The sequence below is a fragment of the Electrona antarctica genome, assembly GCF_951216825.1.
Source record: "Electrona antarctica genome assembly, chromosome: 1".
In the NCBI taxonomy this organism is placed as follows: domain Eukaryota; kingdom Metazoa; phylum Chordata; class Actinopteri; order Myctophiformes; family Myctophidae; genus Electrona; species Electrona antarctica.
Window position 1 is genome coordinate 54,001,487 of NC_136806.1, and position 24,564 is coordinate 54,026,050.

The window sequence follows — 24,564 nt, forward strand, 5'->3', positions numbered from 1 at the left end:
GAGAGAGAGAACTTTCACTGGGCATTTAGGAGGACTCATGGCTCTCCTCTTCTGATGCGCAAACCAACCGCGCGCAAAAAAACCCGAAACGACACTGTCCTCTCTCTCCTTGAAGAAAGTCTAATGGAATTGTGAATGGAAAAGAAGGGATTTCCAGAGGTCGTTCATTCAGTGTCCGACAGTGATGGTGTTCATATTCAAGACAGGATATTTCGTTGTTGTATAATTACAAAACTATTATAGGTGCCGGTACCGTTACGTCGCGTGGAGTTTGTTGCCGCAATAATTTACCAGTTCGTTCGTTTATCGACACGAGACATGGATCTGTGGGGAGTGTATTTGTTTCATCTCATAACTTCGGGTAAGTAAGCCTGCTATATCCTAACCACTTGGTTTCCACAAGTCTAAAGTGTGTTATCATTATAGCCTTGGACGAATTTCGAGATGTAGCCTATTTGTTTGAGTCTGACTTTTACTTTCGTATAGGAGCCTATGTCAAAATCGATACTAAAATACACTGATAGCTTAAGCCTAGTCTTTCTTGATCCAATTCCAGCCCAGGCAGCCAGGCTATATGTAATTATATCCACCACTATCACAGTAAGCAGCCCAGTCTTGACAGACCAACTCGCAACAACAAATCTCGCTATTTCTGCCAATTTGAATTAAATTCCCAAGAAATGAGGACATGTCCTTCAGTCCCATATTAGCCCATCTTCAATCTTTACGCTTTGTGTCAGAGTCAGACAGATTCATGGGAAAGAAGTTCACATGAATAATATATGACACCTATAACATCGAGTATAGCCTAATTAATTTATTTCCCCATCAATAGCTATATAGACAGAATTTCTTGTAGGCATATAGGCTACGATATATTCCCGATCTAGTAGCAATTTCATTCTATGCGTCACGCGTGTATGTAGCAGCCTATATTACTCACACGCACGCACGACCACGGGCACATAATAGTTAAGCCCATCATCGGCAGTTGGCACTATGACAGTGGCACACGCGTGCGTCTCTGCGTGTGGCACACGTGTGCCTTTCATGTTTGTGTGCGCCGTTGAGACATTCGCGCCGTGCGCGTTTACCTGGCACACGCACCCAGTAGCCTACTCAATGTTTTACTTAAGTAAAATTAATATATAGATACTCCTATAATGCATACTCTGTAGTCGTATAGTGTACGCGAGTGTACACACACACACACACACACACACACACACACACACACACACACACACACACACACACACACACACACACACACTTTTTAAACCTCATAGAACTTGTATATTGTTGGGACTTGCAGATTGTTCTATTTAATTTGCCATTCTCCTTGCTTATTGTTTTCTCCTCAACTGTCATTTTAGCAAATATGTTGAAGTCAAATCTTTGCTTCATGGGGGGGTCCCTGGAACAGAATATTTTGAGCTGGGGGTCAGTGGCCAACTGCAAAATAGGCTACACATAATTACATACTGTATATCCTTGATGGAAAAGTTTGAGCAACTATATAGCGACACACCTTTTTTTCAGAAAACTGTTATTTAGAAGGCAATTGTAGAATCGGCCTTAAAGGAGAAATCCACACCAAAACGCATGTACCCTGAATCAGTCTAGAATCCTGTCTTAACATACATGCTGGCCTTGAATTGTTTCATACAGTAGATCCCCCCTGTTCTCCATATCCCCACCACTCCCACAGTAAAATACAGCAGGAATGGTAGTACATTTATTCTAATGCTGGTATTTTTAGTATAGTTTTATTTTTTATTTTTGTATTTGTTCATGAATCATCTATTTTTGTAAACTTAGGTCCCATTTACTATGACATCCTGCATCTCCCGTCAGTTAGCCACGACTCCCGGTCACGCCTCGTGACATCACACATCCATATATGGTCACGCCTCGTGACATCATTCCTATATGGTCATGCCTCGTGACACGTCACGCCAAAAAAAATGATAGATCTGCATATATGGAGCCGGCCAGGTTCTGACATTCCACACATTGATCCCTCCCCACCCGTCCTTCCTGTTCTGACTTCCATATGTTGATCTGACCTCATCAAACCCTGTACACTCAAGACACACTCCATATATGGCCAGTACAGAATTCCTTTCATATGTTGACCTGACCCCCCCCCATGCCAAAGCGCCAGCGCTCTACCCCACAGCAGTCTGCCGTCTACCGTCACCCATGGGGTTGCGTGCACTTTAGGGCGAGGTCACTTCTCGCCCTCAGGGTGTCTTGCTGGTAATAGTGTGCTGGTACTCACACATGCACCGTTTATCACCCTTGAGCTCCCGTTCATACAGAACCCAGGGCCGGGCCTTCATTCTCAGGCCCGTTGAGAACTCTATCGCTGGCTTCTGTATGAACGGCAGCTCAATGGTGACACACAGTGAATGTGTGAGTACTACCAGGACACTATTAATAGACGATTCGTGAAAAACAAAATAAGTTTTACTAACATACCCGCATTAGAATGAAGACAACTAGCTTTCTACCATTCTAGCTGCATTTTACGTGGGAGCCACTGGGAGGGGTGAGGAAATGCATGGAGAACAACAGGGGGCATCTATGAAACAATGTAAGGCCAACATGTACTCCTTCCTATACTCCTGTCTTGGGACAGGAGTATAGGCTGATTCAGGGTACATGTGTTTTGGTGTGGATGTCTCCTTTAATGGGTTAATGGTATGCGGACACTCACTGTGCTACTGAATGAAGTTAGGTATTGATTTAATGTCTGCAGTTCAGGAGCATGGAGAGGAAAAGGCAGTCCAGAGTCTTGAGCTCTCTCATTGTCTGTTTCCTCACACCGGCTCTATAGGGCTGGGGGGGAGATATGATTTTTAATCAATATCGTGATTATTTCAAACTTTTGCCTCGTTTACGATGAATGATTATATAGTCTCTAATAGTGATAATAGCAGATCATCGAGGCGTACGCGTTGTGAGCTTGTCAGTTGGAATCGGGAATGGAAGGGAAACGATGGTACATTGTTGAAAAATGAGCCAATATTGATTTGAAGTCACGTCATGGCCCCCAGCCCTAACCATATGGCCCAGTTTGCAGTGTGGGTAGGCCTATAAAGTGAAAGTCCTCATGGTTGCTGATGTGGGTCGTGACAGCTGGCCACACACAGGCTACCTGCTCAACCAAAGCACGCAGGCAGCAACAGGCTGCATGCGTGTGCAGTCGGAGAGTATAACACGTAACCTTCCTTTCAGTCGCTGCCCTCCCTCGTCAGAGCAATGAAAGACGATGCGCGTGGAACACACTGAATGGATTGAAATGAATGGGGCTTTTGCTTTGCCGACAATCACTTGCCGCGTCGTCTCTCTCTTGACCTTCGCTGTTAATGCGCTCCTTTTAGGTTGAAAATAATGGATGTGTTGGATGCACAATAGACTGGGTATGCGCATACAAAAAGTGAGTGGCAAATCGAGTGGCAATGTGAGTGGTAAAGTGAGTTTAACGCCGTTTAATGCAATCAAGGCAGTGAAATAAATGTATTTTAGCCAAATCTTTCCAAAAGATGGTGATGGTCTGGCTGATATAGCATCAGCATTGTGGTGTATACCGTGAAGACTGGTGTAGTTAGGAAGTACTTGAACAAAGAAAGAGGTCACACAGCTCGTAGTCACGATGCAAGAAACTTTTATCAAAACAAAGTTTCGGGGGGCACGGTGGCACAGTTGGTAGTGCTGTCGCCTCACAGCTATAAGGTCCTGGGTTCGATTCCCGCTCGGGACGCTGTGGGTGCTGGCGGCGTGTTTCCTCCTCCGCGTCATCAGTGCCCATACACGAGGCGGGGTTGGCGAAAGGGCTTTTCTGTGTGGAGTTTGCATGTTCTCCCCGTGTCCCCTAGGGTAGGTACCCTCACAAAACACATGCAGTAATCCTGGTCTCTAAACTGCCTCCCCCTGGCCAGCCGGGGCGCCTGATGGAGGGGAAAGGAACTGGTTGGAATAACGTGTTCCTTCCACGCGTTACGTCCAACCAGGGAAACTCCCCCCTGTCAGGTGTAAAGGAGCAACTTGGACACTCAGGCATGAAGGAAGCATGAGTTCAAGTCTGTTGCTCTCCCCATGTCCCCCATATAAGGGGACTAGGTTGGCGGAGGGTGTGTAGAGCCCAGGATCACATTAGATAATTGACACAGGGGTGATAAATGTGTTACAAAATCGTGGGATAAAAATTATATATTAAAAAAAAAAAAGTTTCGGCAATAAAATGCCTTCTTCAGGGTGAGTATAGGAGGTACGCCATCAGTGACTCTGATGACATCTCTGTTCCAGGTGGTCCCCAGCTAAATGATGGAGATTTGGGTTTCATTTACGCTCTCAAGAGTTCCATTATTGTGAAACACCTGCATTATTCTACATAATTTACAAGAAGTCTAGAGCAACTGTAAAATAATTACACACAATAGAGTTGTGGGGCAATCATCTTCTCTTCTATTGACCGGATGATAGTGACAGGTCTTTCCTTAAAGGAAACCAGTGATTTGCTAGTTTTGAGGGAAGGGGGCAAGGCAGTGTGAGTGGCAGTGTTGTGGAAGGTGAATTTACCCATATTTGTTCTAAAAGTGGGTGGCACCAGATCATTATTCATATTCCCTCTAGTGTTGCGGCTGTGGGAGTTGCTCACCTTTTTTAGGTATAATCAGTTAAGTAAATGGCATGGAGGGCAGATCTGCATTTACAATAAAAGTCAGTCCCATGTTGTTAGAGATGTTAGAGAACCAGGAGGTGCAAGCACAAGGGCTGAATAAGAGCTGAATGTCCTGAGAGCCCTCCTGTTAACAAAGGAGGAGATTCTGCCCAATAAACTTGTCCTTTGATTTACTCTTTTGATCGCTCTTGTTGCCATGCCCTCACCTGTCAGTTTATTGTCCATGATACAGCCCAGATATGTAACCTCTTCTTTGCTAGAGATTAATATGTCGTCAACTCTGACCTTGAAAACAACAAGGGGTGTACACAATGACACTTCAGAAACATTGTCACCCACGCTGGAAGTAATTGCATCGTTAGGCTACTGTGCAAGTGTGCATGTGTCCATCATCTTGCCTTCCTTCTTTGGCAGTTCCATGTGAATATAATGATCATGCTAGTGACATACGAGTGTCTTTACATGATTGTAAAATGTTTTGATCGTGACACAAAGAGAGACTGCATGGAAAATATAAATGCTTTCAACCAGGCATCCCTATTCTGGGATAAAGGGTCTGCGGGTCTGGGGACCCCCAGGGACTCCCCAGTAAAATGTATTTAATACAGCATGACGATCATTTTAACCACATTATACATACAGTATGTACGCTGGCTATTCAAAAATAGCAGATCTATTTTTATTTATTTTTTGATCATTTTGATCATCTTTTTTTTGAGGGGCGCCTCCTATATACAGGTTTAATATTTGTTTTTAGTTCAATGTTTGTTTTAAAAACGCCATTGACAAGGGTTTAATGTTTTTTTTTAGTTCAATGTTTGTTTTAAAAACGCCATCGACAATGAAGGGAAAATGTACGTCATCTTGTCCCTAACACAAACATTAAATGCCATTAACAATAAAGAGAATTTTGTCACCGTTTGTTGTCACACGGGTGTGATTTTTTTAATACAAATCTTCTCTTCCGGGGGGTCAGTGTCTTCTCTTCCGGGGGGTCAGTGATCTTCTCTTCCGGGGGGTCAGTGATCTTCTCTTCCGGGGGGGTCAGTGATCTTCTCTTCCGGGGGGTCAGTGTCTTCTCTTCCGGGGGGTCAGTGTCTTCTCTTCCGGGGGGGTCAGTGATCTTCTCTTCCGGGGGGTCAGTGTCTTCTCTTCCGGGGGGTCAGTGGCACTAAAACATTTTCAGATGTGGCCAAATACTGTGGCCAAATACACATCAATGTGGGGATCGTTAACATGAAAAAGTTTGAGACCCACTGTCTTAGGTCATTTCCACGGCATGTTGGTTTGAGACAATGAGCTATGGTGATCCGCAATCTAAGGCCTGGGGGTCTTAAGGAAGACATTAATCTAACGGCATGCTAGATTATGCATTCAGTCAGACGAGGGGGGAGGGGGAGTCGGAGTCACAGACTGAATCCATTTCATATGATGTCCCACCTTTATGAGAAAGCAAAACGAATCCGAGGCAAGGGTAGACAGACCCCAAGCATTGATCTTATCTGCATGATAAATGTGCACAGGGGCTCAAGTTGACACGTCCACATGGGGGCAACAACACTACGATATATGGAATTAAATGTGATTGTGCAACCCCTGGTTTGATAATCTTGGCGGGGTGTGAACTTAAGTTTCCGTAAGGTACTGTAGCGTTGCATACAAGTCACATGTGCCCCTTTCATATGGGAGGCATACTATGATCCGACGGAGAGGGTTAGGTTTAGGTGTGCTGCCCCGGGGGAGGTTAGGGTTAGGGTGAGGGTTTGAGGTAGGTTGTCGTTTGGACCAATGCTCCGTCGGACCAAACACATGAACCCCTTTCATATTTTACCCATTAAGACCTGAGGCCGATTCCAAACAAATGTGACCAGATTTGACTGAGAGCCTGCCATCGCGCAAATTACAGCTTTTCACCAGAGGAGAAAAACTTGTCCTTTGATTTACTCTTTTGATCGCTCTTGTTGCCATGCCCTCACCTGTCAGTCATACTCATTTTCATTGTAACTAAGATGTACGATAGAAATTCATAATTTTTTAATAATGCCATATTTAGCCATACGAGCGCAAATATACATTGCGTCCCTCCCAGCAGCAACAACCCCATAGTCTGAAGTGACCTGGCTCGGCCAATAGAATGACGGGGGGAGGGGGGTGGAGCTAGATTTGAATCTGTTTGGAAACATCACCTTCTGTGTAGAAACACTGGAAACTTGTCTATATCTCCTTTAAGAAAGACATGAACAGAATTTGGATGCTAGGACTTCTAAGTGGATTTGTAAAGGTGCCTCAAAGAACAAAATTGGTTCTTTGACCAAAAAGGTTCTCTAGAACAAGGGTTCCCAATTCTTTCAGGATGCGACCCCCCAAAAACTGAACTGGGGATCCTGACAAGCGTTTATATTAGTTTGACTCAGTTCGACAGATAGACTCCATGTCGTGAAAATAGCAAAATCTACAAGTCACGTTGTGACACACCTTGCAGTGCGAGGCTATATTTTCACAATGTTTGCCTCTTTCTTAGGTAATATTTAACAATTTGGCCAATAGCAAATCATATGGGGACCCCACTCACCCACAGTTTGAGAACCCCTGCTCTAGAATCATGAGCACCATAAAGAAGTTAAGAACTAGAAACAAACAAACAATAAAGCATGCACATCCATTCACTAAAAAACAGGTGCTGAGCTGAGGTCAGAATCCACAAAGTCTGCACGCCTACCGGCGCCTCATCAGACTGATGAAGAAATGTCACGTCCAATGGCAGAAAAAAGGAACCAGAATAACTGTGTAAGCTTTGGAGCATGGCCCAGTGCAGTGCAGACTGTATTCTTTGTGAACCATGCACTAAATAAAACGGTTCCTTTGTATAGCAGGTGATGAAGTTTCTTTGTGGAAGCATATATAAGCCTTTTAAAGAATCATTTATGAAGCATTATTGTTTCTGTGTGTAACCGTATCAATATTATGGGAGTAGTACCATTCCCTCCCAGGAAGGTAACCCCCCAGACCTTCCTGGGAGGGAATGGTACTACTAAAAGCTTTACAGACAGACAACATGGCTACTATATTCCCTTCCTGTGGTCTGCCTCCGTCTGTTCTCCAAACAGGGCTTCTTACTTAACCACTTAAACCCCAGCTTCCACATTGTGGGGAAAGCTTTCACAGAGAATGTATATTATATTTCCAACAGTTTATTACTCACGTAAGAGAAGTTCACTTTTCAAATAAATCAAATAATAATAATTGCAGATCGATTATTTTCAGCAAAGGTTTCCCCACAATAATATTTCAGTCAGATAACTCACGAATAGATTTAACCAATATTTATTTTCTATTCTATTATTATAGAATGAGAATAGTGTGCTGTGTGCATATAATATTTTACATTGGTTTGGCTCTGCTACATTTTTCTTCCTGCTCGGCACAATTAAACACCATCATTAAACATAAAGAGCAGGGAGATAGATATACAATAACAACCCCCCATGGGGAACAGAAATAACAGAGCCCACCGGTGGTGCTGTGTGGTGGTGGGAGCAAACATAACAACCAAGAACCATATGCAGAAGGAAGGCATGAAGAAGCATGCAGTCTAGGGCCTCACTCACACCTAAGACACACGCAAGACACATTTGTGTCCTGTGTCTTCTGTCTTCCAACCATGTGACTCCCAATGGAAATGCATTGAGGCGGCCATGACACAGAACACACAGGGCACAAGTGTGTCTTAGGTGTGAGTGAGGCGTGATTATGAATCCCACCAACGTTCTAGGGTAGACCCGCCTCACCATGTGTCTGATTGGCTCCCGGGAAGGCATAGTTTTACTGAGGTTAGGCCGTTCGGGTTAGGTTTAGGGGGGTGCATACTTAGTTTAGACTAGTCATTGGTTAGACATGGGTTAAGGTTAGGTTTAGGTGTGCTGCCCCGTTAGGTTTAGGGTGAGGGTTTGAGATAGGTTGTAGTTGTAGGAGTAATGACGAGATGAGAACTGTCAATCACAACGACTACTGGCCAATCACAGCAGGGCTTTCCTAGAACTGCGGTGGGATAAATAATAACGTGTGAGTGAGGCCTAAGTGAGCTTAAATACCCCGCCCAATTGGTCAGCTGACTGCCACATCAGCGAATGACATGTGGGTCTTGCACACACTGAATACCCACATAGTAATGCAGCATATTAACCCCTCGAGTATACAGTATGTATGCGCCCTTGAGCACAGCATGAAGCCGCTCGAGTATACCTGACTGAACTAACTCCGCAAGCTACGTATCATATATAGAAAATACACTATACTAGTCCAAAAATGGAATTACTTGAGTAAAGTGAAGGTACCAGTTGTCTTTAAATTACAGTAAGTACACCACTTACATGTAAATGTACTTAGTTACTTTCCACTAGTGTCTGACTGCTCTTACCGTAAAAATGCCTGTTGTATTTAATTATTGAGGTTTAAGGCTTGCTGTTCAGCTGGCAGATTGCCATTCGTCTAATGTTAGTCAGTTTGATGGCTCTGACCTTTCATTCTGACATGATTCAATAGACCACGTAATCATCTGCCTATAATACTAAAACATAAAAGCCCCAAACACAGCATTAAGTACTGTAGTGACAGCTGGAGACTCCCCAGTCCCCAGTCCCCACTCCCCAGGCAGCACCTTTTCTGTTGTTACAGACACAGTAGCAGCGCTGTGGGAAAATGACCAAAATATATATATATCGCTATTGTTGGGAAGGAAACCTCTACCGTCTGTATAATTTAAACTTTTTATATATTTTTTCTAGTGCTTTCCAACAAATATTTATCACGTTTAATTACATGATAATAATTTATTTTCTATTGGCTCAAACTTGAATGATGAAAAGTCGTGCATTGTGTGTGTTGGAAAAACCTTTGCCCTGCATTTTTCACATCTGCTTTCATAGTGCCAGCAGGAGGCCGGCTTACGTAAAATAAAAAAAAGGAAATCAGCCCATATTACCATCAATCATAGATTGGCATAACCTACTTAATTGGACAGCATCATATGGTTTCCAGCCCGATTTGCTGCGTTCCGTGATTTGTTGCCACTCCGCTACTCAGTCTGGAAAGTCTCCTATCTCCAAGGTAGGCGGGACATACCAAACATCAAAATCGACCCGAGGCTTCTGATTGGTGTTGTGCGGGTTGGGACAAAAGCACCAGTTTGACGTACGTTGTATCAAAGCGCAGCTACTGCTGTTGCCCTGCAACATCCCCTTATCATTCACTAAACCCCACACAGCTACTGCTGTTGCCCTGCAACATCCCCTTATCATTCACTAAACCCCACACAGCTACTGCTGTTGCCCTGCAACATCCCCTTATCATTCACTAAACCCCACACAGCTACTGCTGTTGCCCTGCAACATCCCCTTATCATTCACTAAACCCCACACAGCTACTGCTGTTGCCCTGCAACATCCCCTTATCATTCACTAAACCCCACACAGCCACTGCTGTTGCCCTGCAACATCCCCTTATCATTCACTAAACCCCACACAGCCACTGCTGTTGCCCTGCAACATCCCCTTATCATTCACTAAACCCCACACAGCCACTGCTGTTGCCCTGCAACATCCCCTTATCATTCACTAAACCCCACACAGCTACTGCTGTTGCCCTGCAACATCCCCTTATCATTCACTAAACCCCACACAGCCACTGCTGTTGCCCTGCAACATCCCCTTATCATTCACTAAACCCCACACAGCCGGGCAGTTTTTTTTGTACTACTGAATCTGACATAGTGGACAATTGAATCAAACTACTGTTTACTTTTTACCATAGGTTTTACTCTTGAGTCTCAAACTGGCGCAATTCTTCGCAACAGTGAGAAAAGAGTGGCACTGGCAACTGACGTATCAGTAACAACGTGGCTACTTAACAGGGGACATTATGAAATACGAGTCAAACAGGAGGCTGGCCAGACAAAACAAATCGTGGAACGCAGAGCGAATGTAAAGTAAGTAAGTAACTTAAGTAAGTATAGTGGGTTCTTTATGCATTCGATTTAACCAGTATTAGGTCAATTGCCCTTTAGTGACAGACAGCTGTGTAATTTGGAGGGCGATCACGTACCGCACTCTGTCTGTTTGCTAAGGTGGATAGGTAGCTATAGGTACACTGGCTGACGTCACATCACAAATGGATCTCCAACATCAGATAAGACGCGATAAAACACGAGGACAAGGTAGGACAAAGATGAGACGGTGGCAGGTGGCAGACTGATCTGATCTGAGGGTGATCTGATCACAAGTGGACAGGTTTGTCCTCAAAATGTCTTGGGATACGATCATTCAGACGAGACAGGGGTGGTCTTTTTTTTTTTTTTTCAGTTTTTGTGCACCAGCATTAATAAAGGGTTTAATGGTTCAATTTTGTGAGTAGTATGTAAAAAGTAAATATAATTGAAACAATTGGGATTGTATTTTGCCTCCCTGCTCTTCTATTGAGACGTTTAGATCGTGTCAAGGTCATAACACATGTATAGACACAGGATCTGATCCTGATGCTCAAGATTAAATGTGAGCAAACAGGCAGGCTCTATTAGCGGCTTCAAATCCGGGGTAGAAGAGGAAAGTTACATAGTACAGTTTATATTTTAAATATAATAAATATATCTCTGCTGTCGGGCAGAAACCAGCTATCTCCAAAATGTTCATTTTTCAGGAAATGAAAAAAATATATATATATATATTGTTTTCCCACAGGAAATGAATAAATTATATTTTGAAAACAAAGCAATACTGCCTCATCAAAGTTGGTGTTGTGACTTTATATAATGTCAATTACTTGCATGAGATGGGGAGAGGTTAGCTGCTTTAGCAGACAGTTTGAGGGTCCAATGGAGTTTTGTCAGATCACTTTTTAAAACTTTTGATTGGTTCTTTTTTTCTCTTTTTTTCACCCACACACAGACATACAGGCTGCATGGTCAATAGCAATAATGTATGAAAAACATAAATAATACAATTGATGTAGCTGGTTCCTGCCGGACACCGACAATATAATAAGGAACCGTTTTGGACATAATATTCATGAGCTTTTCATCCAACACCAACGATTTGTTGAGAGGACTGGGTTTCTAGGCCTAAACTTTGGTGCTCTTTTGAAGTCCCTCACACAGAGAGGCCCTTCTAATGATGGATGCTGTGGACATGTGATGTGGCAGCAGGACAAACGCGCACACGCACACACACACACACACACACACACACACACACACACACACACACACACACACACACACACACACACACACACACACACACACACACACACACACACACACACACACACAAAAGTAACTTGTAGGAGCGTTTCTTTCAGTATGCAAAAACTGTTTCCTCCCAAGCCTGCCTTTGGGAAATTTTAATTAGATAAATTTCCCTAGATTTTGGAAGAAATAGAACAGTGATTATATTGTGAGACTAGTGTGTGTGTGTGTGTGTGTGTGTGTGTGTGTGTGTGTGTGTGTGTGTGTGTGTGTGTGTGTGTGTGTGTGTGTGTGTGTGTGTGTGTGTTAATGAGAGGACGGAGGCCTGTGAAGTTCAGTCTCAATGTCACACAACAAAGAGATTGCGACTGTTATCTTCCGGATGGAAACAGTGACAGTAGAACACCGTTCATTGACGATCGCTTCGTAATGGTTGCAATTAACTTATCGGCACATCGTCCTTGGCTTGCTGGGGTCCGCTTCCTCTCTTCTACCTCTAAAAGTGCTGGCTGAGCACAATGCTGCTGACCACAAGGGTCCTCCTGTCCACTGTGTCCAGCCAACAGGACAGATGCTGTTCCCCTGGTCCGTAGGGCGGTGTGTGCAATGCATCATGTTGTGGAACAAGTATTTAGGATTATTAATTTAACTTTTGTAATTTATTATTGCAATCAAAGTGGTGTACGGGGGGTAAATTAATGTTAATAAATAATAGGGGTGCACGGTTATGAAATCATGGCTGATATACGATCTCTGAATATTTGCAGGGTCATATCTGCCGATACCGATTCTGACCGATTCCGATATTATACAGAGGACCACAATGGAAACAAGCCTAGGCCCTATAGGGGCTTGGCCCAAAGCCTGTTAATAAAGTATTCAATCAATCAATAAATTGAGATGAGTACACAAATTAAATGTAGAATTTTTTTTATTTTTTTAATCTTTACTTTTACTTTTAGATGCCGGTGTAAACTGTTACTATTCAGGATTAGTGCCGTGATTTGAGCTTGTGGATCTGCTACTTTTTCTTTTGCTTCTGTGTAATGATTCTGTATAGTAGTAGTAGTAGTAGTACTGTATGATCAAGTAGGGTGTTTTTTTAGTGAAGGTTCTGCCAGCCTCCCTGTGTTGGGGGCCCCCAACACAAATGCAACAAAGATATTTAATTGCCGCAGGACGGCATCATCCCCAGGGTGAAATTCAATGACAGCTAACCAAAAAATTTATAAAATAACATTCTTTCTTACTTGTCATTCTATGCCAAGTGAAGCACGGCAGAAATAATTGATTAAAAAACAGACGTAAAACATTGATTTGGATCTCATCTCAAGACCTTCACATCGATGACGGGGCCTGTCTGACAATGTTAAATAAACAATGCCAATAGAATTGCTCATCACACCATGTTAATGGATGTCAGGCAGAATCCTTGTATCTCCATATTTCAGCTTTTTTTTTTAATATATATTTTTCTTAAATGAATTCCCTACTTCAAGTGTCGCACACAAGTAGTGAAAATAGCCGATTGCTGATTATTTTTTCAATATATATATTTTTGATTGATTGTAAAACAAAGAAAAAGAACGGGTTTGGACATACAAGTTTTCCATGCCTTACGGCATCATGCCGCGGTGAGTCCTCTTTGACGTGACGCATGATGCACTCGCATGGGTTTCAGAACGTTAATTAAAGTCGCACAGTCGGGAGGAAAATGCACACATGCCATTAAGTCAGTCCAATCTCTTTCAAAATGTCGTTGGGAGGTCCTGGAGACCACCCCCTTACGGGGGCTGTAACTCTGGGCGTGTACTAATGGAACCAAATGGACCCCAATGCTTCCATGTGTACACTCTCAGTGTTAAATTGATGCTGAGGTTTTTGAGTGGTGCAACCACTCCCTTACGGAGCTATATGTGTGTGGGTGGGTGGCTGGCTGGGTCTGAGCACGAAAACAGCATGGTTGTTTTTCACCACCTGTGCGCAACCCAACACACACACAAACACACACGCACATATTAACTGTATGATTTTGGGTGTGCCAGTACAGTACAGTGACAGTACAGTACAGTAGAGGGACCCCCACACGGTAACTGTCATTTCTCAACCGTTTTGCACGCGGGGAGGCACGCCGGAACCGGCCCGGCCCCCTGGCCGCGTTCCTGGGGGTCTGGAACTTCCACCGCCCCAGACTATGAACACTGGTCACAACATTTTTAACTAATATAAGAAAGAGGCAACATTTGTGAAAAAAGCCGATCTACAAGCTCACAACGCCTCACAAGCTTGTAGATCGGCTATTTTCACAATATGTATCATGTGGAACCGAGTGCCGAGTCAAACTAAATTGAATGACCCTACAGGTAGGTATTTAGTGCTTATCAGGTATAAATAAATTCTGTAATTATGGATAATATCTGTATATATTCGATAATTCAGATGAAAGGAGAAACCAGGCAATGTGAAAAGGGTGCCATTTCTTCATACGCCTTTGATGGCAATTGGATGATTTGAGGCATTTTGTTCCAAAAATGTGTTTTGCAAAATTCAACCTGTTGGTGGCGCTATAACAGGCCAATGTGAAAAGGGTGGGATGTATTCCTCAGCCTAGTAAGAAAATGTGTGAAAGATTTCACGTAAATTGCATGCTGTGTTCATGATTTAAGGCTTTTGTTCAAAAAATCTTGCAAACTGTGAAAGCCAATTATAGCCAATTAGGATGGAATATGAAATATCGGACAGATCCGACTTGAGCACATGGCCATAGAGATACTGTGTAACGATTGTGGACAGAATCTGGAGGAGTAGTATCAAAAAATGTGTTTTACAAAAGTCGGCATCCTGGTGGCGCTATAAAAGGCAGATGCGGAAAATGCAGGTCAAAGGTTTGTCCTTGGCCTCTAGGGAGTGTGCATGCAACGTTTCACGCAGATCGGTGCAGTTTTAGGTAAAAAATGTGAAAAGCTGCCTCATGGTGGCGCTATAACAGGCCGTTCTGGAAAATGTGGGGCAGAGGTTCATCGTTGGCATCCAAGGAGTGTGTGCAAAGTTTGGCATCGACCGGGTCGAACGGTGCCGGAGATTAGCTGGTAACAGACGGACGGAAGGACACACACACACACGGAGTGCAAAACATACTCTCTCCCCATGCCTTCGGCCTGGTGGAGACAAAAAGTCTCATAAAAACCAGGCATTGGCCCCTTACCATTGTAATTTACCCAAAATAGTTATAAAACCTTTTAGTTAATAAGTTTAGAATTAGCTTTATCAGCAATACCTTTTATGAAAATGTTCAATATAATGAATAATACCTTAAGAGGAAAATACTTTAGAAAAATACCGTAAGTAGGCTACACAAAGTCAATAATTTGCTAGAGTCACAAAATTAAGGGAATGTCAGAGAGCTTCAGGGCGTTAGAGATGCTGTTTAGTTCGGAGAGAAAGGATGGAATCCACACATTACAGCCATCTATTTTTTGCACCACTCAAAAATAGATGCCTCATTGGCTGCTGCAGTTCGTTGGAGCCATGTGTGTTGACGGGAGGGCGGAAGAATTTACACTGGTACGCCGGAAGAGTGGACGGCACACTACGTCACACTGCCACTCAAGTGACTACTGGCCAATCACAGCGCATCTTTTCCGAGACTTATCAGACCCGAACATGCGCTCTGTGACGCACATGCATGCTTCCGCGGGGCTTCGCAAGGAATCTTGGGAATTCTTTGCCCTCCCTTGAGCACATACGCTCCAGAGCCGAAAGGGGTGTCTACCTTTATATGTCTATGCGCTGCAATACTAGAAGATGTTACTTCCTGTAAATCCAAGGAAGCTCTGAGAAGGAAGTGAAGTGGTCACGTGACTGGGCTGCGCCATGACACTTTCATGGACACTTTCATGGGAGCCAAACTACCCGGAAGTTTGGCAGAATGCACTGGAGTCAATGAGAGCTCAGTGACCAGCTCATGAACAAACAATTGAGACCTTTTGTAAAGTAATCACTTCTGGAAAATAACAGAAGACATGTAACACATTATTGTCTGCTGTGTTGTTATTCGATGTGTACACTGTGTAATTTGTATAGAGGTATGGTATCTAAAGAGCACAAAGTACCTTTCTGAACGCACCAAGTATCGCAAGACTTCCCACCGTTTCCTGTCTGGCAGCCAAATATCGCGATACTTCGGAGCCAGAAACGATACCTGCTGCTGTTTAGATCCTCAGATAAAATGATATACTGTGCACTCTGTGCACATCGAAAAGTAAGTGATTAGAAAACAACCTGTGATATTTCTTCTGTTATTTTCCAGAAGTGATTACTTTACAAAAGGTCTCAATTATTCATAAATAATGTTTGTTATGAGCTGGTCCAGCCGGCTCCATTCACTACCATGTATTCATTGCACTTCCGAGTTCCGGTGTGAATTTGGCTCCCATGAAAGTGTCCATGAAAGTGTCATGGCGCAGCCCAGTCACGTGACCACTTCCCTTCCTTCTCAGAGCATCCTTGTGTAAATCCAGGAAACATGAATCTGGGCAATGTAGTTCTATAAGTAATACATCTGTAGTACAAAACTACAGATTCAGTGAAGAGAGGAATGGATGTTAACACCCCGAATGGACAATAACGGAACATGAACATCCTTCACAAAGAACCGATGTACCAAAAATCAAAACTGTCCACAGTTCAAATATGATTATATTTGAGGGTCGCGACCTGAATAGTTTGAGAACCACTGCCCTATGATGCAATCATAACCCGTCAGGTGCATGTGATGCATTTATTACCTTGTGTTGAACTTGCTTATTGTAAGTCACTCTGGATTAAGAGTAGAATTGTAAATTGTAATTGTAATTGTAAATTGAAAGAGAGTAGCAAGGTCGCCTATCACACCGGTCTAGCTCCCAATCACAGTGACAGTGTGAAAAACAGCATGTGGTACAGTAACACAAAACAGTCCTGGGGATTGTTTCCATTGTGACACATCAACAAATACAAACACTAGCCTACAAAGGAGTCCTCACACTGTCACAGCAAAGCAAAAAACAAAAACGGGAGCTGTTATTGAATGTCAAATGAAAAAATTGAATTTGATGTAAGAAACAGGCTTTGAAATGTGACAGGGAATGGGCGTCTCTCTCTCTCTCTCTCTCTCTCATTAGCATAGTGATGAAGTGCTAACCCTTCCACGGGGTCCCCATGTCACACTGAGGACATATTGTCTCCCAGCTGGGGCCGTCAGTCACTCAAGGGCCATTAAAGTGTGTTGGGCGGAGCCACATTCTGTCACAATGACTGATGGGCACTTTCACTGATGACACTCAAGTCAGTGGTGGACTGGACACAAGTACTAATCCAACTCAATTCAATTCAAAGGAGCTCTATTGGCATGAGAAAACATACGTTTACATTGCCAAAGCAAGTGTATACACGTGTCAACTCAAAACATAATACAAATCAGTTCCACCGCTCGCGAACTGAGCGGTGGAACTGTAAAATGTATTCTTATAGTTACTGTGTGTTATAGTTACATAGTGACTGTGTGTTATAATACTGTGTGTGTGGTGCCTTGGACCCAAGCACAGTTGTTGACACAAGCAGCTGCAGTGGCATAGGTCCTACTCAGACAGGGGTCATAATTGCACACACACACACACACACACACACACACACACACACACACACACACACACACACACACACACACACACACACACACACACACACACACACACACACACACACACACACACACACACACACACACACACACACACACACACACACACACACACACACACACACACACGGAGCGTTTGTTGTGGCCGTGCATTGTTTGGTATTGGGTGATCATAGATGTAACAGTTAAAAGACTTGCAGTAGCTGGAACTTGTAGTGTGTTGTAGATGATTTATTATCACAGGATCACAAAGAAAAATAAAATGTGTTTCACATAAGTTATTCGGTCTCCAGGTGGCATAGATTTGATAAATGCAGGTCAGACGTTTTTCCTTGTCCTCTAGCGAGTGTGCATGATCGGTGCAGTTATAAGTAAAGATGCAACTCGGCCTGTTATAGCGTCACCATGAGGTGGTCCCACTAGGTTGAGGCATTTCTTCCTCAACCTAGTGGGAATGTGCTTGCACAATTTCAGGGAAATCACACGCTGTGTTCAATGTTCATGATTTGAGGCATTTTGTTCAAAAAGCCAATCAGGAAAAATTTGAAAGACACTTTTCGTTTAATGGCTATAGAGAGACTGTGTACCGATTTGCGTGACAAAATCTGTAGGTCTGGTGAACTGAATGGTACAGCATGTGTTTGGTCCGATGTACTAACAGTCCTACAGACATGAGTCCGACACCCTATCCAAAACCCAACCCTAAACCTCACAGGAAGCCACAGGTTAGTTTTAACCTTCCGCGTAAGTCGGGAGCCACAGGTTAGTTGTAACCGGCAGCGCATGTTGGGAGGGTCGGTGTTGTCGAACTAATGTCCGTCGGACTGTTAGTATGTCTAAACATCATATGCACCCCCAGCAATGTGTTGAACAGAGAAGTGCGTCATAGCAAAATGTCACTGCATCCGTCTGGCATGCAAGCGATATCACTCGTGGAGTCGTGGCCACACGGTGGCAGTTGAAAGAACTACAGAGCGAGAGAAATTAGCAAACTAGGAAAACAAGGGGGTTTGGAATGGATGTACCCAGTTCCATACAGGGTGGAGAAGATATCCCCCCCAACCTGATGTCGGAATGCCACTCGTTCCCAATTTGGGACCCCTACAGATAAAACTTGTCCTCTGACCACCTGCCCTGACCTGTGGGACATGTGTGTGGTATTATATCGTAACGTTAAGGGGCTGCACGCCAACAGATTAATTTGTGAGACAATGGACCTTTCAGCTGATTGCCTCCACTTGCTTCATCTACATAAACAGGTTGCAACATGGCAATTCCCATAATGTGCTGTGTGTTGCTGTGTGAGGTGATACATCTGGAAGGCAATTGCGTTGATTTGGGGGGTTTATGGATTTCAGAAGCATTCTGGCACTTAATTGAGTGCAGTGTAGTCGACAGTGTGCCAATATAGATTGTTTTAGTTGTGTTGCCTTTTGTTTTATATTTCATAATTACATTTTTCTTTTTTTTTATTATTTTTAAAATGAAGGGGAATGTAGGGGGAGTGGATAAGATACATTGAAATCTGCATGGTAACATATACACATGTACAGCAATTCAACTAACACACAAGAGTGCATAATGTATTCTTCTGATAATTACTTTCTGTGTTAACGTTAACCGCAGACAAGCCATATAGCGTCCGTATCCTGGGGTGTCGAAACATGTTGCGTTTTCCTCCTCATACTCTGTGGGTTCAGCAATTGATCTGAAGTTGTAGACTGACATTACATCATTACCATGTGCACACATTGTTTTTCACTTTCCCCACACTCTCACACACTTTTGGAAACTGTTTAACTCTACAGCCCAGAATTTTTGCCGTTACTATGCGTACAGGGCCGCGCAGGCGCGTGCATGCGCACGTGTGGATGCATGGCAATACACGGGGACCCCGCACAGGAGTATGTTAGCTGTTGCTGCTAACGTTAGCCTGTTGTTTACTCGATGGCGCGACGGAGCAGAGCGTCTTAAATCTTGTGCAGATACCCTGTACACTTATACATAATGTTGGTTTGTTTACTGTTGAGAAAACAATTAAGCAAATCATCCGGGGAACCCCCAAAAATCATTTGGGGACCCCAGACGCCCAATTTGAGAACCACTGGACTAGTGTGGGTGGGTCAGTGTGGCTCCCGTCGCCTGGGGCCACGTGGAGGACACACACACGCACGCACGCACGCACACACGCACGCACGCACGCACACACACACACACACACCACAAAGGAGCCTGTCAGTCATGCTGCCACACAGGGAGGACATGCTTATCTGCAGCGGATCAATTACATGCTGTCATTGTTGGCTGGGAACCTCATATGTCCCAAACCGTTGCTCATCAACTAAAATGTTCTTATTTTGATCACAAGAGACTGAATGTCAAGTCTCCAGGTTTTCTTCAGAATATGTATGATACTGTACTACGTACACTATGGTATATAGGCTATTAGGAGGTCCAACAAGTACTGGTGGTTCTCAAACGTTCTATTTGCAAGGACCCCCTTAACCCTGAGAGTGTACAAATGGAACCAAATGTGGACCCGTAATCGCCACCCCTGCTGCGTGCCCGCAATGAATCCAATGGCATTATCGTGGATTACAGCTACTTCCCAAAATGGCACGGAGCCACCATGAAATAGGTCCTGAAGAAACAAATCGCTGGGCGTCCTGATTTAATGGTTACCTAAACCCCGGGGCGTTTGGTGTGTTAAAGAATGTATAGGAGAATTGTTATTTTCATTAACGTTTGCCAACAGCCTGAAATTGTGGACAAAATCTTAAAATAAAATATTCTTCAGTTTTGGGTCTGAGAGGCTAAATGTCATCCAGGTCCGTGGTCCGTGGATCAAATGCCGAATAAATATGGGCCTTGATATAAAAAATGTTGAAAACCACTGTCCTAAAATATGAACCGAATAGCCTACATCAGGATCTACAAGCACTCACGAGCTTGTAGATCGGCTACTTTTGCTGTGCAACATGCTTCCATAAAATAACTGAAATCAGAAATTTAATCCATGCATTATTTAGTCCCAAGCTCTTTTTAATACTTTCCATGTTGTTCGTTTTGCACGTTGTCTATTTTCACAAACTAGTGTGTGACTCTCTTTCGCTACGGCAATTATGTAGGAAGCATTGTATTTGCTGAGAAAATGGAGATAAGAGGTTTTATACATGACGTCTTTGAGCTCCCGAGTGACACTGAATCAGAGCATCCCTGCAGGAACGGCCAAGCAGTGATTACAGAGACAGCAGAGGAAACCCTCCACGTTGTCCCCCCTTCTCATTAAAGCACAAGACGAATGACACCTATAGCACTCAGTGGATCTCAAACATGTCAATAATGTATTCGGCTGCTGACCCCATTCAAAAAATGGCAGCCAAATGATCAGCGTTTTCCACAATTGTTTCGGGAGTCTAAATGTGAGCTTGCAGACCTTTTTTTTTTTTTTAATAACTGAATTATAGCGTGGTTAAAGTGTTCCTCGTTTTGCTGGGGACCCACTAGGACCCCTTCAAGGACCCCCTCTACTCCTATAGAGTCCCTGGACCCTGACTTTGAGAGCCACTGGGCTATAGCAGACTAACCTTGAGTTACTACTGTGTGTAACAAAAACACGATTGCATGTTAACACAACTACTAACATGAGCACTGGCTTTAAGAGCCTTCTCCATTATATTGATTATTTGGAACAAGATCGAAGGTCTTGGCCTGGATAACTCTGTCTGAAATTGCATTGGCCATTGCATTTCATAACGCACATTCTCTCTCTCTCTCTCTCTCTCTCTCATCCAAATGAGGTCTTCGGACCGGCGCACATCAGGGCTGCTGTCTCGGTCCCCTATTAGATAGAAACCAATATTGATCCCGCAGGGGAAATCCAGGTGCCAGAGACAGGCACCGTAGTATGTTACCGTTACAAAGACAGGACATAAAAGTGTTGTAGGTGCAGAAGAGCTCAGGCACCCTCAAACAAAGTATTAATATAAGCAGCATACAGACATATACAGGACTATTCCAGTGGTCAACCTGTGGGTTGGGACGCTTTTGATGCTTTTGAATTTGAATCCTGAAAAGTAACAGTTTTGGACATGTGCATTTTGAATGGCTTGTTTGTGTAGATAGATATAGCAATTATTATATTAAATTAAATACCCGGCCGTTGTAAACAAAACCAATGGATCCTGAAGCAAGCCAAGCCAATGTATTCTTGAACCTTAGCAGAGCATTCAGTGATTTGGGTGATTTGGAAAACCCCCCCGGTCCGCCCGGGTAACAAGATGTGCACTTGCACACACTCTACAGTTGCGACACGCAACAGGCCAACGTGCACCAAGGCCCGCCCCCACTCGATCATGATTGGAGGAAGGCCCCTCTCATCCTGATTGGATGAAGGCTGGCTAACCCTAGCCAAAAATTAAACCTACGTTTTTTTTACCCCAGGGGTTAACTGGGGACAGGGAGGAACTCCTTATATGGTCAGCACCAGGGCAGGAATCGAAAAATGATATGCCCAGACGGCCACAGTGGCCGTGGTGCCCATGTGCCCCGACCGGCGCCCACAGCAGTTCAGCAGTTCCTCTGCGCAATTTTCCAGTCATTACGGTAACCTTCCCCAAACGTCTCGCACAGACTTGTATTTTCTGTATTGTAGTTGTGTTGCCATTTGCCAAGTGGTTTGATTCTTTTGCTTTACTTTGCTCCCTCCTCCTCCGCGCCACGCATACACGCACTGACAGAGTAAACAGTGGGCATTTAGCCCACACGCTGCCTACTAGAGCGCACGCAGCTCTCACTCACTGACACTCGTGCCGGCTGGCGCGATGCTTTAAGATTATTATCACACAGAGCCTGTGTGTTAAGACCAACGTGACTCGTCTTCATGGACATAATAAACTCACAAAACAACACCACGCAACAGCATAGACTGCAGGACTCCTCCACCATTTACCACGCTATTGTCTGCTACGTTAGTTGAGTAAATTGTTTAAACAGCCAACGCTGGCCACGGCTAATATCGCTAACCAAACGCTAGCCAAGCACTAGAGCGCTCTCACTGTACACCACGCATCGCTCGCTTAATAATCATTAATTTCTGTATCAATGCGGACATAACGTGGTAAATGTTCATAAGCACACAATTGTACAAATGCTTTTTACACTTTGTGTTGACTTAGTCCTCAGTCCTGCAGCCCCACAATAGAGATCTCATCTGTCACTAACCTTTCTACAATGCCATATGCCAGTCTATGTTATATATATATATCAATATATGACTTTAGCACAAAATATAGGCTTTTCTAAACCAAGCCCTCATTCAAAAGTTATGTAAGTAAGTAAGTCAATTGTATTTATAAAGCACCTTTCGAAAAAACAATAGAAGCAAATTAAAAACAAGGAACATATCACACAGTTACAATATAATACAGTAGTGCAGTGAGCAGAACAAAAACAAACAAGGCAGAACAGAAACATAGGGATATCAAAATGAATGTAAGCTGTCTGTCATTGTATTTTCTGTGAATTAACTCAGTTTAACCCAGTGATCCTCAGCCATTTTAATGTCAAGGACCCCCAAATTAAATGTATATGAATTAGCCTAGGGTGACAGGGTCCTATAGGCCATTTCATTATGATTTTCATCTCTGGACTGGGACCCCATGTTACAGACATGTTTACAATATTTTACAACAGTAGCTACTTATATTTTGTTATTTAAAGCTGTGATTATTTATTTAAGAAGCACTGTTCTGAACCAATGTTCACCTTGAAAAAAAAAAGTAATCATCCTTAACCTTTAAGCTAAAATAATTATGACCGGGGACTTAAAATCATTGTTTTAATTGATGGCCTTCATGCCCTGGCACTTGGCCGTGTGCCCTCAAAAAGTTGACCACACTAAAGGCCAAGTGGCCTTGCCCCTAAAAGGATGAAATTCCAGGCCTGGTCAGCACACTATATAATAGGGAGGATTATATTTTAAAAAAAAAAGATATTTGAATTAAGTGAAATCACTGAATACATAAAGCAGTGTTACGCCAGGGCTCCACCGGACGCGTTGCGTCTCCGTCGCGTGCGTCAAAAAACGCACCGGTTCAATTTTAATGCACGCGTCGCGTCTCCGTCAACGTAACGCAACGCGGGCAGTGGAGCCACCCTTCATTGATTAAAAAGGGAACATTCCCTGACGGTGACGGAGACGCGACGCTGACGCGCCCGGTGGAGCCCTGGTGTTATGCATACGTTTAGACAGAGTTGTCTTTGTTGCTTCCACTGGCAGCAAACCATGGCAATGGCATAATTAATCTCTGCTGTAAAACGCAAACATGCATCCTCTCCGAACAAAGAAAGCAGCGCTCAGAGCCAGACATAACTGAACGCTGAAGAAGGAGCGCTCAGCCAGACATACTGTAACCCATTTTGACCTGAGCAAAGATTTGAGTTAAAAACATTCGCTCTGAAAGAAAATATATATATTCAAAGATTCACGCCACATTTTCACGATTTTTCAAAAATAGCAGACCTACAAGCTCGTAGCGCGCCACTCGGTGGCGCGCTATGAGCTTGTAGATCTGCTATTTTTCAATAGCTAAATTATAACATAATGTTTAAAACACCAAAAGGGGTTCCCGCCCAACATCGGTTAAGTGAAAGCTGAACAATAATTAGATAAGTGGTGATGACAAGACATCTGAAAACACTGGCAGACCAATTATCGTTGGCCCACGCCACGGGCAGAAAACGGGTATCTCCATATTTCAACTTTTGTAAAGTATTCATAGAGACGAATTATGTATACATCGTACTACATTGTCTCACAAAAGTAGCAAAAAAATGAACCACCACTGTTTTTCTGTAAATGTACTTATTGCTCTTAGTATTGACGATCTCTTGTATATCTTTATGTCATTGTCTTGGTGAATTGAATACACAGGACCACAATGTAAACAAGCTCTC

At 43.5% G+C, this 24,564-nt stretch overlaps 1 protein-coding gene across 1 annotated transcript in view; it reads left to right on the forward strand.

Annotated features, from left to right (window-relative positions):
* Nucleotides 1–277: 277 nt before the first annotated feature.
* Nucleotides 278–24,564, forward strand: part of gfra4b (GDNF family receptor alpha 4b) — a gene marked incomplete at its 3' end in the record, with an annotated part of 59,930 nt that continues 35,643 nt past the window's right edge. The window contains exon 1 of the mRNA XM_079497431.1: nt 278–361. Coding sequence (XP_079353557.1) covers nt 319–361 — 43 coding nt within the window. The 5' untranslated portion in view covers nt 278–318. The remainder of the gene's footprint in view (nt 362–24,564) is intronic.